The 18214-nt window shown below is 38.0% G+C and overlaps 1 protein-coding gene across 3 annotated transcripts in view; it reads right to left on the reverse strand.

Moving 5' to 3' along the window:
• The window catches only part of Ncoa1 (nuclear receptor coactivator 1), a 200938-nt gene that overhangs the window by 43119 nt on the left and 139605 nt on the right, over positions 1–18214 (reverse strand). For all 3 annotated transcript variants that reach the window (XM_059248683.1, XM_059248684.1, XM_059248682.1), the window contains exons 11-13: positions 13821–13961; positions 5124–5271; positions 2548–3877 (exon numbers count right to left, since the gene is read on the reverse strand). In XM_059248683.1, coding sequence (XP_059104666.1) covers positions 2548–3877; positions 5124–5271; positions 13821–13961 — 1619 coding nt within the window. The remainder of the gene's footprint in view (positions 1–2547; positions 3878–5123; positions 5272–13820; positions 13962–18214) is intronic.

The following is an 18214-nucleotide window of genomic DNA, read 5'->3' on the forward strand; positions in this document are numbered from 1 at the left end:
TGAGATAATTCATTAGCATAAAATGTTTACCCTGTTTCAGTTTCATTATTTAATTGAATTAAATTTTTCCTCTTAGATTATATAAGTAGAATTACATGTATGTGTTTTAAAAGCCTGAGTCTTTTATATTTCACATGCTGTCACATGCAGCAGTAATTCCTTAATTTTTACTGCTGAATAATATCCCTTTGTATGAACATATCACAATATAATTATCCATTCTTCTGTGATGGAGTTTTGAGCTATTTCCAGTTTTTGACTAATAAAAGTAATGCTTTATGAATAGTTTTAAGCATGTCTTTTATTATACATGTACAAGAAATATTAGCCATAAGGGAAAAACGGACAAACTCAACTATATTAAAATAAAGATTTTATGTCATAAAAACCAAGACAAAACAAAATAATAGTAACAAAAGCCCCACCTACCCATTAATGAAAATACAAGGCACAGCAGGGAAAGGACATCTGCAAATACATAACCAATGGAGGACCATCCTTTAAAAACATGAGGAACACTTATAAAAAAGGTCCACAGACAGAGGAAAGCACATTAAAAAAGGGTATGACTAGACTAGGCAATTCACAAAAGAAAATATCCAAATGATCAAGGGGTATTTATCAGAGAATGTAAAGTACGACCATGAGCTACTACACATATATCCTAGAATGGCTTAGTTTAAAAGACTGATGATACCAAGCATCACCAAGGATACAGAACAAGTACAAGGAATTCTCGTACATTAGGAAAACCACATACCCACTAACAATGAGTTTATGTATAATTTAGGATGTGCAATTCCACTTCTACACATAAACTCAGGAGAAATGTGTGCATATGGGCACCAAGACAGAAGTACCAGCATTATCTGATATGCTGTGACATTATTTTGTAAAGATATTTTTAAATTTAATTTTAATGCCTGATATTTAATATACTTAATATTTAAAGCTATTTTTCTGCTTAAAAAATGTTAGTTTTATTGTAACTAAAACATGAGACCCAGCCTTATCTTCAAAGAGCACACATGTAAAGAAACAGTCAAAATAGGGAGAGGAACATGGCTTAGCTCAGGAAACTGAAGGACCTTCCCAGGAGTAGAATGTGTTGAGGAAGAGAGATTCTCTAAGAGACAGGGCAGAAAACCAAGCTGCTTCAAGAAATTCAAGGGCCTGGGCATACTAAGTATGATTCTTGGCTCCCAGTGGAGAGTCTTAATAAACTGCACTGTGAATGTAGTGTCCTTCAGTTGTGAAGGGTTAGCTACCTCTACATAACATGAAAGCTCGTAAGAGGACAGGTTGATCTCTTCCTGAAATTCTTTCAGTTTACAGGGAATTACACAATAGATGAATCTGCCCATTAATTTTCACACCCGCTCCACAACATCCTAAACACAGATGTTTCTAACACTTACGAACAGGCTTCTTTTCATTCTCTTCTGTCTCGGGACATGCTGTGTCAAGGCAGTGACCCGCTACCTAGAATCTCTAAGTTCCTGTCCTCTGCTGAGGATGCTCAGAAGCAAAACACAGCAGAAGCAGCCTTAGAAAATGCCTTAACCAGGTCGCCCTTACCTATGTCCTCATATTTCTCTCTTATTTCATACATATCAGAGGTTCCCCAAATTAGCTGTTACCTAGAGTCCTTTGGAGAACTTCTTTTAAAATGCATGCAGTCCTAGATTCTGTCCCAGAACGGGATTTAATATATGAGGTTGGGAGGAAGGGACAAGGAATGGTATATTTTAAAAATGTCCTAAGATGCCAGGTGTGGTGGCACAAGCCTTTAACCCCAGCACTTGGGAGGCAGAGGTAGGGGGATCTCTACACATATATCCTAGAACGGCTTAATTTAAAAGACTGACAATACCATGTCCCGAGACAGAAGAGAATGAAAAGAAGCCTGTTCGTAAGTGTTAGAAACATCTGTGTTTAGGATGTTGTGGAGCGGGTGTGAAAATTAATGGGCAGATTCATCTATTGTGTAATTCCCTGTAAACTGAAAGAATTTCAGGAAGAGATCAACCTGTCCTCTTACGAGCTTTCGGTCCTAAGATGTGAACTCTGATTCTACAGAAAGATGGTAGAAAGAGAGGAAGGAAGGGAAAAGGTCATCATTTAAAAACACCACAGGGCTATTACAGCCTCTAGAGCAGTGCTTCTCAACGTGTGAGTCAAGACCCCTTTGTTGTCACATATCAGATATCCTGCATATCAGATACTTACATTACAATTCATAACGGTAACAGAATTACAGTTATGAAGTAGCAACAAAATAATTGTATGGTTGGGGGGGGTCAGCACAACATGAAGAACTGTATTAAAGGGTCGCAGCGTTAGGAAGGTTGAGAACCCCTGCTCTAGAATTTTAGAAGGAATGTCTGAGGGTACTCCACGGTTTCAGCCTCTGAACTAACTCTTTAATGCCGAAAAGAGAAGACAAAATAGAATCCATCCAGACCTGGTCTACAGTGGGAACAGAGAAGGCAAAACAGAGAAGAAAGAGGAAATGCTGCCCATCCTGTGGAGGCAGGAACCACCCACCTGGCTCTGGGACTCCAGTTTAACCTCCTCGGGAGCAGGTTTGGTCATCGGGGTGGGGTTTGTGTTACAAGGGTCCATCTGCTCTTTCTTTTCCACCTTGACTTTCACATCGTCCAGGCTCAGGTTTGGAGTTGATCTTAGATCTTTCTCATCTTTGTCTAGAAGGTAGCGCAGGAGCTGATGGTCTTTCGACTCCTTTTTCTTTGAAGCATCCAGTTCCAGTTTTATGCTGGCGTTCCCCGGGGCTTGTCCGGGCACTGACACAGCAGTAGAAGTCGATGCGCTGTCCTTTTTCTCGGGTTCCACAGACAAAGTGGTGATGTCTGAGGGGCTGCCCTCCTGTAAAAGCCGGTGCAGGATTTTATGCCGCTCAGTCAGAGAACTGTGGGAAGAGGGGCAAGTACCTCCTGAAGGGTTAGTGGAGGCAGAGCCGGAAGTGCCGGTGCAAGACAGTACATCTTTGCAGCTCGTGTCTATATCGGCATGCCGGAGCTGCTGTTCCGCAGTTGATGTCAACAGCTGTACTAGTTTGTGACTAGTCTGGGAGTATTTACTGTCTCCATCTGAGAGTCTGTCACTGTTATGCAGAAGTCCTGAGTCCAGAGGTTTGCTATCATTAGCACTGTTGTCAGACTGGATCATTTCATTTAAAATGGATGCAATCTCCTTGTTATCTTTGGACTCAGCTTTTGCTGGTTGCATACTTAATCTGCTAGGTGAATTCTGTGAGCTCATCTGCCTAAGGCCTGGAGAACCGGCAGAGAAGCCAACAGAGTTATTGGGTCCTTCGTTCATACCTTGTAAAGATGTTACTGGGATATTTGAATAGGAACGGTTATTATTATTACAGGCACCACTAGTAATGCCAACTGGGGAGCTTAATGTTGGAATATTTGGAGGAAATGAATTGTTTGGCATCCTGGCCCTTGTTGCCAAGCCAGAATTAGCCTGTCTCCTCGGAGACATGAACTGTGAGAGGGAAATTCCTGTACCTTCCATAGGAGAATTATTGAGGTTCAAAGAGGGATTACTGCTCTGGGAACCTGCCTGTCCCTGGTTTAAGGCAACATTGGCTACAATCTGATTTCCAGGTGAACATCCAAAACTCCCTTGGTTGTTGCTAGAATTACTATGACTGCTGCCGCTATTAAGGTCTGAGCTCTGTTGGCGGTTTACTCTGGCAGAGACCATGTTGTTGTTGGATGGTGGCAACGTAGATGAACGGGTCACACCATGAGCTGGAGAGATACCAGGATTGACTGAGGGGTTTATTCGGGGAATTGACATTCCAGAATTAGTGTCATCTTGAGGAGAAAGCCCACTGTGCTCCCTAGGGAAGAAAAATACATTATTATTCAATCGTTTTAATTTGTTTTTATTATTTTTTCATGTTGACATTATAAAAAAGGCCATTAGCCTCGTTAATGTTCCAAGCTATCAAGTAGAGAGCTTCTGTATCACCCTAAATTAAGGAAAACCAGGGAACTGCCATTCCCACTGTGAAGGGCAGCATCATTTCCTAGGAAACGGCACCTACGGACTTAAATCACTGACAGATTCAGTTGTGTGAAAAATAAACCTTTCTTGGTGTTGTGAAAATATGCAATAGATATACTAATAAGCTTTTCTAAAATTAGTATAAACAATTATTATTGTAATAATAACTTCATTTGAAAGAGAAACTTCCCACGCCTTTATTTAGAAAGCATTTTCTTTATGAGTCCCCTGTTACAGCTTTTAAGTATTTCAACTCCAAAGAGGAAGACTGGGTAAGGAAAATACTGTGCCACTGATGCAAAAATTAAAGAGGGTGATATGCAGACATAGCAGATGTTTTGAAAGAGAAATCACAATATGAAAAAAGAACTGTGCTAATTCCACTCACAAGAAAATTTTCAACCAAAACTAGAAAAAGTCAGAATACTGAACTCAGGTTTTACCCGAGCTCTTTACTCAAATGTGTAACCATGACAACAGATTTGTGACTGGCATTACCATGTTCTAATACGCAAAACATCAGATGGAAAAAAGATGAAGTGAGGGAGAATGTCTTCGTTTTTAATGCTAAATTTTATGCAGTTACAATTTAGGTCTTTTTAATAAATAACAGCATAAAAGAATAATTCCATGAGTTTGCTTTGTGGATCAGTATAAATTTCACTTAGAGGGAGGGAACAAATTAGAAGCAATATCGAAAGACTTCAAGTTGAGAGTTTAATTAATGAGTACGGTTTCTATGGCAAACTGTCAACTTAAACTCCAAAGCCATAAATGTTGTCCTAATAAAGTACCCTTGAAAATGAAATAACAATGTTATTAACACTGAGATCTCTTCTAAGACTGTAAGTGCCTATGTAGAATGCTGTAAGTTTTTAGGCACCATTTTGCTTGACCCTTTAAAAAATGATTTTTCAGTCCCACCTTTCCTCTCTCCTTTTATGAACAACAAAGCTATTTGGTAACAAAACCCTTAGACCCATTGTGGATATACTAATAGATAATTAATATTAATTATGGATATACTCATCATACTATTCTTATGCCTAACTTATAATTTCTCTCCAAATAAGTAGTACCTGTCGATGATATGAATTCCCATGATGAAAGGTTGCATGTCAGGACTTTGAGGGTAGCAAAGTTTACACTTGGTGTGGGCGCTAAGCATTGTCCCATCATTCAATATGAATCTATAGGATGGGCTGGAGGCAGTGCCACGAGTCATCACTGTTTCAAACAAAAGAAAAACCTAGTTAAAATTCTGACACTTGAACGCTGGGCAAAGGAGAGTTACCAGGTCTTATTTCTACCAACAACCTCATTGAAAATGCCTTCCCAATGCTGCCTGCTCTGATTCAAAGACTAGTTCAGATATTTGGGTGTGTAGGGGCGTCCCAGTTAAAATATACCACTTGACAACAGGTTAGTCTAATTTGAATGGCTGCCTCCTGACATAAATTAGGACTGTGACAAACCCCAACCTAGTAAGATCTTAAATCTTCCTCTACAGTGGGAAAGTTATTCAAATTTACTAAGTCTCCATTCCAAATACTGGGAGGTGCTTCTTTGCCTTTTGCCTTCAGTGTGATCTTTAACAAGTTTTCTTTTATTATCTTTGGCTGGCTGATGGTTTAAATTATAACTCTGTTGAGATATAATTCATATATCATAAAGTTCATCCCCTCTATTTTAAAGTGTTTGAAGAATTCTTTATTTACTGAGGAAAGTCCCTCAGGTCCCATCTGACAAATTATAACACATATCTATATTATTTTTGATGTTATAATTTTTGAAGTTTAATAAGCAAATTAAGATAAAATCAATGATTACTAGTAAGGAACAAGACCCAGGTTGTCAGTTAAATTACTTTATAAACAATATCACATAAGTTCTGTCTCAAGCCTTTACTATCAGCAGGCAAGAATCTAAGCTCTGAGGTAAGTGCTTGTGAAATACGTAGAGACTCTCCAAGACTGAAGGACTGAAACATCACTGATGTTTTAGTAACACCACAGAATTCTATCTTATCTATCTATTGATGCTTAACAGATTTGGCAATATAAAGATTAAAAAGGCAATACTCACTGAAATATAAGAACTACTATCACAAATGACTGTTAAAATTAAGCCTGTAAGAAATGTTTTGAAGACATTTTACTTTTTGAGATTAAAGTCTGCATACGTAGGCCAGTCTAGCTCAGAACTTGCCATATAGCCCAAGCTGGCTTCAAACTTATTCTCTTCTTGCCTCAGCCTGCTAAGTACTAAGATTAAAAACCTGTGCCAGTATGACTGCTCAATTATACTTTAAATATCACATAGAAGAGATTTAAAATGATCAATTAATATTTCTCACACTACATACGACTCAAGAGAAGAGAAGACATATTCTCTTTTATCTCGGGTACCTGGTACTGACTGAGGAGGGAGAGTCTGTTGTAAGCCAGCGGTATGATACATCTGCCTACGTACAGAAACGAGGATGTAAACTTGGTGCACTTTCAGCCACGTCACTACCCTGCTTGCCAAACACAGTGCACAGAGAAACTCAGTAATCAATAAGGTAATAATAAAGGGTGAAAAGACGCTCTAATGGACACTGACAATTTCTGTGGAAGGGTATAAGCAAATGTTTGCTATAGTCAGTCCTAAAATTATGTTAACAGTCCCAACTGTTTATATCTTTTAATTAATATATTTAGAAAAACACAACTTCAGCAGAAAAGTGGCATTATACAATAAATTACTTACACGAGATTTTAAAGGGCCAGAGAAAACAGATAACACATCCCGTATTTTTTACTTACTCCATTTTATCCACTTCTTTATCTTATTCATTTTTCAGATCTCCTTATTACATAGGGAAACACTGGTTACTTTAGAGAGCTGCTCAATACAGCAGCATTAGCCTACATGTGGCCATTTGAAATTAAATATAACGTAAAATTCACTTCCTTAGTCACACTGCCCACATTTTTAGTCCTTGACGTTCACATGGAGCTGGTGGCTGCCAAACTGACTTCTTTCATTTTCAACATGATTTTTCTTCCTACTTCCTGAATGTTTCTCCCAAGAGCTTTTCTGAACCATTCGTCATTAGCTAGTGTAAGGGCTGATGCTCTAGGCCGCTCTTGTTTCCTACTCTCCCCTGCCCTTCACAGTAGGCTCTGCCATCGAGTCACCCAGTAGGTGAGTGCTGGCTGACTGGTCCTCTGTCTGATGCTTACGTAACTAGACTGGTATTGGCATGTGATTGGATGCCATAACTCTTTCCAAAGAACAGATTTTTAATCTTAGGTATGTTTTCAAACACTTATATCTCAACCTATGTCTTTACTTTTATAGGAATAAAGACTTAGTTTTATAATGGAAATTGATTATGAGAAAATTCCTTATTGATCGTCAATTGTAAATGAGAAACAGCCAGACACTTGGAATAACATGAGAACCTTAGGGTGTTTAATATGGATTAAAGAAACAAAGTCTTTAGTTAATTATTCTACATAAACTTGTAAAAGATTTGGGAAATAATTTTAAGTATCATACTTAATGTTTTGAAGTTAGATTATTATAGATGATAATGTATGGATTACAAGTCATTGAGAACTATTCTTTAAAATGAGAAGAAAAGGTAACTCTTTGATATAGCAAAACTTACTTTCTTTACCCTCCAGTTATGGGAATCCAGCTCAGACCTCAAACATGTTAGGCAAGCACTCTACCTTTGCACTAAAACCCTTAGTTTTTGTCTGTTTGTTTTCTAGACAACATTTCTCTGTGTAACAGCCTTGGCTGTCCTGGAACTCAATTTATAGTCCAGGCTGGCCTTGAACTCAGAGATCACCTGCCTCTGGCTCCTGAGGGCTGGGATTAAAAGCGTGTGCCACCACCGCAAAACTGCTAGTTCTTAAGACTTGAACTGACTAAAATTTACTCTCTAGTTAACTGGAATTCTGAGCTTGCTTGTTCCCATGTGCAGACAGTAAATAGGAAGTCACCATGGACAAAGAGAGGAAGGAGGCTAGGCGTCAGATTCTCACATGACCTTCTGACTTTGGTCCTTCTAAGTCTACGATTTAATGAAAATGAACCACAGCCTATTTTCATTTATTCACCACTAAAATGGAGCCAGTAACATTATGTGGCAGTATCTAGCATGGATGCTAGCACATAATAGGGTTTCAACGGCTAATTCCTGCATAACCAACAAAGAAAAACCAAGCAGTTTCCAGAGCACAAATGGTCCAAATCACAGACATTTAGTCAATTCTTAAACAATGTTTATACTAATATCTTCCAGTGTGTATATTACACTACTGATACTTTGAATTAAGGGTAAGGTAGCCATAACTCATTACAGATTTGGTTGCATAAACATTTATTCTGTATACTAAAACGTCCCTTTAAGTGGGTTTCAAGGTTAGGTTTGGAATTCCATTTTTATCCCAGGTCTCCTGGCCTTGTTACTGATCACAGTTTTGCCAGCTATTCTGCAAACATTTTGATCTCTGATTCCCTTTTTAAAAAAAAAAAAAAATTGTTCTGAGACAGGATCTTACTCCTTTGCTCAAGTTGGCTTCAAATTCACTATCCTCCTGTCTCAGCCTCCCAAGTGCTGAGTTATACACGCATAGGCAAACCCAGCCTAATTTCTAACTTTGTGTCTATTTCTAACCCTTTAGAACAGTTAGCAGGAAGGGGTCTAACTGGAGGGTACCGCTAGTGTCTGGGAAGTCCCCCAGACAACTTGACAACTGTCTTTGCTTTCTTCCTGTCTTTCATCTTAGAAAAGGCCTCAACCAAGGGAGGAAATACATAGACATACACTTCCCTGGCCAGAGCAACTGCAGATGCGTAGCTATTTCAGAGCGTGATCTTTCCTAACTCGGCACTGAAGCAACCTGCACCAGGCTAGCTTTCTCGACACCAACTAACTGAGCAGGTAGGAAATGTGTGCAGCACATGACCTATTTAGAGTTTCCCTAGATAGAAGGATAATTAAAAAACTGCTATTAGGTAAAGAAAAAACTTAGTCCTAAATGGATGTTCATTTTCTCTCCTTCTCCTGGATATTTAAGATTCTAAAATTACCAATGAATAACATCTGTTCAGTTCATCAATATTTCTACAGGAGGCAAGTAAGTTAATATTTTAAATATTTTCAATAAAGTTTGAAATAAAAAGATTTTTGGTCATCTGAACCTTGATATTAACTATACAAACCTCAAATAACATTTTGGATAATCATTAATATGGATTATTATTATGGGGTATTATGGCAAAACTTCCAAACTTCTTGATACTCTAAATCCCTACCAACTCCACTTGTGGTATATGTATGTAGATGTGTTATTACACACACACACACAGTTGGGATTTTTTTCTTTTTTGAGACAGGACATCACTCTGTAGCCCAGGCAAGCCTGGAATTCACTATGTAGCCCAGGTTGGCCTCAAACTTGTGACAATCCTCTCTCCTTAGTCTCTTATATGCTAGGATTAAAAGCATCATTTGGCATGCCTGGTACTTTATGAGTATAAAGTTAAGGTAACAAAAAGATGAATAAGGAATAAATAAAGTTATTTGTAATTCTATCACTGAGGTAAAATTAACATTTTATTAATATAGAATTGGAGAGACATGTAAGAGTGAGATTATAGTATATACACTGTGCTTTCTTGGTCAATTTTTTTCATGTAAAAATACATCAGGGACATTTAAAAGGTAAGAAATTAAGATCCATTATAGAACTATAAGTAGATAAACAAAGTTTTCACAAACTGCTCTGTAGACTATACATACATACACACAGATACTTCAGCACTTCCCATCATTGGTACCCTGCTGATGGATGTGCTGATGGAAAAAACACTCTGTGGAAAATAAGTACTCTGAGTAATGAAACAACTCAAAGTCCCCTAAACACATGAATCTCCTAAAATGGGAGAATAAAGTCTGTATCAAACTCAATTAAGAACAAAACCACATTTCCTGGTTACAAATATTAAAAGATTGTGAAACCTAGTATTATATTTTCCAAATTTCTCTCTAAGAAAACATTGTAGGCTACAGACTCATTTAGTAGTCTGTAAGGGCCAGGACATCTGACTTGACAACTGCCTCCTGCATCCATCTTGATCAGGGTACCGGAAGCATCTTCACCTCAACTTCCCTTTAGAGTACTGGTCTGGACTAAACAGAACCTATGCATCTTCTCCAAACTCTTCCACTCACATCACCCTTCTCCTAGTTCAAAGTTCCTCAAGTGGTTTGAATACCCACTTCCTCCAGTCTCAGTGCAGAACCATGGCTTCAGTCTGGTTCAAGCAAGTGCTCCCCTGTGTCCTTGGACTGGACTGTGGTTACAAATGTGACCCTGGAGGATGAAGTGGTAGGCATCCTTGGAAAGTATTTCATGAGCTGGGAGTGGTAGTCTACTGCTGTAACCCCAGCCCTTGAGACTCAGAGGCAAGAAGGTCAGGAATTCAAGGGCTTTCTCAGGCACATAACTGGTTTGAGACCAACCTGGGCTACAGCAGAGGCAGTCAAATTAACAACAAAAGGCTGGGGTACGTCTTATCGCTGAAGCACTAGCCTAGTATGTATGGATGAGGCTTTAGGTTCAGTTCCCAGCACTAAATACCCCCCCCCCAAAAAAACCTAAATAAAACACACATTTCTTACATTGTCTTGACTGAAAGCAGCCAAAAACAAAAGGAACAAAAAACTAAGCTAAGAACAAAAATGTTACTGAATAGTAGGATTTTATAGCAATTGCTACCTTCAAATAGTAAATTATTGGAAAGGGAAGAAAGATGACAGATGGAAGACAATTTTTTCTTGTCTAAATATCAAGCACTATAAAAATTTATACAAAATCAAGGATAAAGCAGCAACATTTGTCTCTTTTTTCTTCTAAATTTAAATTTATTTAGGTGGACAAATAAAATCCTATTCATTTTTCCTATGAATTATGATGCCTTGAAGTACTTATTCATTGTGGGTGGTTTAATCTAGCTAATTAACATATGCTATATCACAATAATCACTTTCATGGTGAGAAGACTTAATATCTAGTCTCCTTCCTGCATTCCTCAAGAATGTAAAATATTGTCATTAGCTGTAATCATCGTGCACACAATAGATCTGTTAAGACTTATCTCTCATATCTAACTATAGTGGTTTGAACATCATCTCAACAGCTCCTACCATCCCTATAAATTGCCTAAGCCTCTCATAGCCACCATTCTACTGTTTCTACACTGTATGTGTATAAGATCATATGGTACTTGTATTTCTGTGCCTAGCTTATCTCACTTATTGTAGTGATCTCTAAACTTGCCACAGGAATATCACCTTTTTATGGCTTAAAAGTATTTCAGTGTGAGTGTGTGTGTGTGTGTATGTATGAACATTTTCTTCATTTCCATATACCCACTGATAAGCATGTAAGTTGACCCCATATCTTGGCTAATGGAATACAGGTATCTATTATACTGATTTTGTTCCCTTTGGTTATATACCCAGAAGTGGGATTCCTAAATTGAATGATAGTTCTGTTCTTAATATTTTTTGACGAATCACACTCTTTTCTTTATAATGGCTATACTAATTTACAATTCCACATACATACACACTCATCTGTGTGATGCAGTCATTCTAACATGAACATGTCTCGCTGGCTTCGCACTGCCCTTAAGTGACAGAGGCAGCAAAGAAACTGCACATGTAAATGATTACTCTCTCCACCCTTGATAGGTGAATGGTTCTTAAACTTAAGCACTGTCTTTAAGGCCTGTTAAGACATCTGGTCCCTCATCTGAGATTTTAATTCAGTAGGTATTTTTAACAGGTGATTTGCACATGTTTTCAAAGACTACATCTCTCTTACCAGGCTGGATCTATTGAATACAAAATACTAGAAGGTATACTTTATCCATGGCATTCTGTTTGACAAATTGTCTTTAATCTCCAAAACCCTAGACCCAGACTCATATGAACTTTGGCTATCTTAGTTTCAAGGAGAAAAAAAAAAATCAAAGTCATTTCTATCAAGGAATTCTTTTTTCTAAAAAAGTGGAAGGCATGATATTAAGAAATGCCTAATGAGGAACAAGAGCTGGATTACAATTCCTTTTCTTTACACTGTCCTCTAAATAACTGTATTTTGTATGCTGAAAGATTAGCTACTTATTAGATTTTAGTTAATGTACTTTAGAGAGACTACTGATGGGTTTATAAAATATGACTCTTCTGTATCTATGTGGAGCTTAATCATTTGGACAATAAATACCTGTTTCACCTTAGTGGAAATGTATACCAATTATAGGTAAAGAAAATTAAGTTTTTCAGCTATGCTATGGAAAGCCCACTTTGGAAATCATTACAAAAATCAAGGAGACCCATATACTACTTCACACATTAAGTAACAAGTGGAGGCTGTGCTCCAAGTCCCAAACCTGTTCAAAAGTCAGGCACTGGTATGGAGAGGAAGTCCAACGTTCACACTTACTAGAGGGAATCCATCATTACTATGATGGCTTCCAAGTCAGAACGCACACTGGGACTGCCTGGGAAAGTTACAAATAACACAGATTTTTGGCTCTTTGTAATACAGCAGTCTTGAGGAGTGGCATGGAGTCTAGTAAGGAGCCCTCTGAAGAACTACTTACTACTCTGTTCCAGAAAATCTACAACTTTGAGATTTATACAGATGGCTTTCAGGAAGAAGAAATTTTTCCTATTAGGAAGCAACTAACCTATAATGTAATGAATGATACACCATCAGAAAACTGAGGACATGATGTTATGGGGAAAATGTTAAAATTAAAAAGGGTGTGAGAATAATGAAAAAATTCCATTGTATTTTAGGACTATCTATCAATTGATAGAAGTTATCAAATTAAAGCTTACATTGAAAAAGGAGTCCTGGGCTACCATCTATGACAAGATTTTAAAATACGTAAGCAATCCATTCATTCTGAATCTCTGTGAACTTCCAGACCTTGATTCACAGACAACGTCCCCTACTTTTCCTATAACATTGCTTGGTTTCTCCAGGGCATGGGACATACTTGTTTATGCTCCCACAGACCTCCCAGATATGGTAGATATTCGGCAGTTAATGTCACAGGGCAGAGCTTTAAACTCAGAACTCCAACCTAAGTCAGAAGACACATACTTCAACAGTCATGAAGTTAAATGAATGGTAGGAGATCTGTCACCCAGATGCCCTCTTACACATTTGTTTTCCTGGGGAAAATCTTTAAGAGACAGACCAAAAAAACAAAAACAAAAAACAAAAACAAAAACAAAAACAAAAAAAAACCCCAAAATCCCATGCTCTCACAAATTACCATCAAATCTGAATTTACTTTTTTAATAGTTACACTTCTATTATCATCGGGGTCACATTGATTTAGAGCTATCCTACATTCTCCTAATGTATTCTGAGCAAAACCCTGCTTCCTAGCCGCCACTGTATCCCTGGCACCTTACGTACATAGTGTTCTATGCATGTAAGGAACTGGACACATCTGCTGAATGAATGAATGAATGAATGAGTGACTGCCACATGACATCCTAGTCTTTAGGATGTGCATCCTGGGTTTCAGGATCCACTCATGAATTACTTTGCTTACCCATTTCTTCCTTTCCTAAAACTTATTACAGAAGCTGTAATTTGGAGAAAATACTTATCAAGCTATGAATTCTAAGAAAAGTTACCCAATAGTAACACACAGGTTAATGAAAAAAATTGAGACAAGAGTATTACCTTCTTGAAATAGCTGTCGTGCATAAGATGGCTCTCTGCCCTGAGGTTGGAAAAAAGCATAAATGCATTTCCTTACTAAATCTTCCCAGCCAGTTCTGCCAGCAGCTCTCAGGGAACTAGTATCAATAGAGATGATTTTACCTATGCAAAGAATGAAAGTTGACATTTATAACAGAGTCTTGATATAAACCATCCATATTTCAAAATTACCAACTACATCCAATGAATATTCTCTCTTTCTGAATATTTGATAGACAAAATCATTAAAGAGGACCATTTATACTTACTACATATAGTAAAGGAGTATGTTAGAGACATGATAAGGGTTGTTTGGTCTTGGATTGCTATGCATTAGCATGTTAGATTTGGTTCTAGTCAGGTATTAAAATCGTATCAAGGCTAAGAGTGTAACTCAGTTGGTCCAATACTTGTCTACAAGGCAGTACTGTCTGCAGGTCTGAATTCAATTCCTAGTACTGCTAAACAGGGCATGGTGGCACATGTCTGTGAGCACTTGGGAGGCAGAGTCAGCCTGGGCTATGTGACAGTCTGTCATAAACAACCACAAATAAACCATCTCCCCAGATACGAAATCAGCAAAATCATCTGAAGCTGCTGAGACACATCAGTTCAAAATCCTCAGGCCTGTTCTTTGATTCCACGCTCTGTATACTGCTCCTCTTCACAACTAACTGCATTATTTATTAGAGAACAGAGTAAAAATGAAACATATTATTCTAGTTGAAGCTATTTCCCAATGGCTAAGTGAAGAGAATATGAGAAAGAAGCAGGCTTTCCATTTTTATCTCTGGTTAATTTTTATAGACAATTTCACAACAAAGACTAGAGGCAACAAAAGTGGACTCAGAAACAGCATCAAATCAAAACCGTAAGATTTATGAGGCATCATACTATTGAAATGATGCTTTATAAAATCCAGCAGTAATTTGCTATAGTTATTATATTTGGCCAAATTGGCTATGAGAAAATGATGGCAAGTTATTTTTCTGTTAGTAGGGGCCAACTGATAGAGTCTGAGCTTTCAGGCCCGGTTTTTATTATATACACCCACGAGAGCCTGAGTTCAATCCCCAGCACTTCCCTACCCCAGAGGCACTGCTAATCCACCATCCTCTCTGCCACCTGTTCTTGTCAGGCGTCTGTGTTTTTAGTAATAGTTAAGTGGAAAACTGGTATCTCATTGCTCTCCAGATTTGAATTTCCTTAGTTCCTAACAAGGCTGAGTACTTTTCATGTTTCTTCACTACTCATGTTTCTTCTTCTATGAATGCCTGATTGTATTTCCTCCTGTTGATATAATCAAGCCAAGCCTATCATAATGTGTATGCTTCTTCATTTAACTAGAATTATACACTCTCTTCTCCTCCCTCAATTTGGTTTTCTTAGTATTAAAATATTGATGAGCTTTTCTTTAACCTGTTAGGGTCTGGGATCTAAGGTACTCAACTCTACTTAGGGATCTCATCACTCAACTCTTGGAATAAATGCAGACAGAAAGAACACCAGTTGAAAATCAAACAGGAGAAATTTGTTATTTAGAACAGTTTGAAGAGAGTCTGGTGAACATGAAATTGAAAGCATAAACAATTTTAGATTTTTGATAATTTTTGTCTCTTACTGTGTCATACATAAAAGTTTATTATAGGAGCAATTCAACTGTTACATAATCTTCATATACAATAATGCTCCTCATAGGCAATGGCTAAGGGAGGGTGTGTGTGAGTTTGGGATTGTGGAGCTGTGGAAGAGAAAGCAGTTACGTTTTCAGCAATGGTACTAAATGATTCTGCTTAGAAGACAGTCATGAAGAGTTTGGTTTAGAATATCTCTGCTGACCAAATGGAAGTTGAACCAACCACTAACCAACCAAACAGAAAAAACAGAGCCAACAAAAACCCCACCATCCAATGTTTCTTGATGGAGGACTTTAAAAAAAAAAGGGGGGACACAAAGCTGGGCGTGGTGGCCTATGCCTTTAATCCCAAAACTCAGGAGGCAGAGGCAGGCAGATCTCTGTGAGTTCAAGGCCAGCCTGGTCTACAGAGAGAATTCTAGGACATCCAGGGCTACACAGAGAAACCCTGTCTCAAAAAAACAAAAACCAAAACAAAACAAAAAGACACTAATCACTCCACATATAGTTTAAAAGTAACATTAAAATGAAGCATTTAGTATTTAACTTATCTCACCATACTCTATGAATTCTACTCTATGATATAATAAAATACTAGCTTTAAATTTTAAGTCTACTTTCTATTTCTCTGGTAATTTGGTATGATAAGTGAAGTACAGTACTGTGGTCGAAGGTAATGTAATATAAAAGAAGAATACTTCATTAGGGATAAATATTTCATTCCCAGCAATCAGTTACCACTTCCCACTCATAAAACAAGTAAGATGGTATGAGTTATTTTCAAAAATAAGTCTTATTTTAAATTACTTTAAGATTTATTTTATGTGTATGTGCGTTTTGTCTAGATGCACGATAGTGTACCGTGTGTGCCTGGTGTCCTCTGAGGCCATAAGAGGGTATCAGATCTCCTGGGACTGGAGTTACAGTTTTTAGTTCCTATGTGGGTCTTCTCCAAGAGCAGCCAGTATTCTTAATTGCTGAGCCATCTCTTTAGATCCTGGAATCTGTTATTTTTGAGGTCCCTTTTAGTTGAACAATTGTTGTGAATAGTCATGATTATTTTTATTTATTTATAATAAGCAGATGCAGCTGACATTTTAATTTAAATTCTTCTCTGATTTAATGTAGTACTGAACTTATAGAATAAGTTGAAAAGTACTGTTTATGAACTCTCTTATTACCACTGTGTGTCTACGTGTTTGTGTGTGTAGGTTCATGTGCCCTGGGGCATGAAAGGTCAGGGACAAGTCCATGGAGTCAGTGCTCTCATTCCACCTTAGGTGGGATCTGGGCATGGAACTCAGGCTGCTATGATGGGCCAGGTCCCATACCCCACCGAGTCATACTACTGGCTCATCCACTAACTAAGCCTCTCATGTCTGACACTTACTATACAGCCTGACAAACCGCCTTCCCAACAGGTTTCATTCTGTGTCTCATAAAGCCTTTATCTAGCTTCTTTTTATATTAATCAGTTACTGAAAAAAAGACCAGTGTTCATTGTCAATGACACCTACTTTCTTCTATATAAAATATTTCTGGCTTTCAATAAGGGCTCATTGAATTTTTCCAGTGTTGCTCTGAACAAAGATGAAGTGAACACAATACATGCTAGACTGGGAAAGGGATGAAGAGGTGCAGTCCCTTCCTATGAACATGCTCCATGGCAGCCCACTCCCAGGCCTCTTGCTACTGTTCTTTCCTATCTGTGCTAACTTACTTCTCACTTTCTTTTTAGGAAGAACATTTGGAACTTTATCTTTAAAAACATAGAATAAAGCATATAACACAAGAATACCAGATTTCTGAGAGCTAAATAGAATCTTTAAAGAATGAAGCTGGCGTGGTGGCTTGCTAACTTAATCCCAGCACTCAGAGGTAGAGGCACAGGCACATCTCTGGTCTATAGAGTGAATTCCAGGATGGCCAGGGTTACACAGAGAAACTCTGTCTCAAAAACAAAGTAAGAATTGTAAAAAAATGTACAATTAAAATGGACAAAGTAAGAATAAATTCAGTTGAAGTCATTTTTAAAAGTTCTTCTCAAAATATATCCCTACTATCTGTCTATCTATCTCTTTTAAAATTAGGGAGGTGACTGGGAGGTGTAACTCTGAGTATGTAAAAACACGAAAACCTGAATGTCAGTATGAAGATAAATTAACTAGCAAAAAGCCTTGAGGAATTGTAAACAACAGCTGCAATTTGTTCTAGATGGGAATCAAATCTTAAGGGGCTTTTAAGAAGAAGTATTATTTTCAGGCACTCTCTTGTTACACCATGTAGCCCTACTGCCTGCTTCTTGGTCCTACTAATGTTCGAGCTGCTCCATCTGTTCCTTGAGTCAGGAGTACTCACTGTAAACAAGGCCCTTCTATACTGACCATTTCCAACACTGACACTTCGGACATGTGGCACTTCTTCATACTTGGTGGTCCACGGGCTCAATATTAGCTCAGTCCTCAGTAAGACCTTTTAGAACAACCACTGAATTTCAAAAATGATCCTCAAAGATCCACCACGATATGGAACTACAGCACTCACTCTCTATTTGCTTCAAAGAAGGCCTTACTATGCTGCTCAGGCTTGTTCGAACGTGTTGGCTCAAGTGATGCAATCGCTTCAGCCCACCTAGGAGCTGGGACTACAGGAATGCACCTACTGGTGTGCTTACCTCTCATCATTGGTTTTCACTTGCCAAATACATTACACATTTTATCTGTACTTACTCGTGTGTCTA

The sequence above is a fragment of the Peromyscus eremicus genome, chromosome 22 (genome assembly GCF_949786415.1).
Source record: "Peromyscus eremicus chromosome 22, PerEre_H2_v1, whole genome shotgun sequence".
Lineage (NCBI taxonomy): Eukaryota > Metazoa > Chordata > Mammalia > Rodentia > Cricetidae > Peromyscus > Peromyscus eremicus.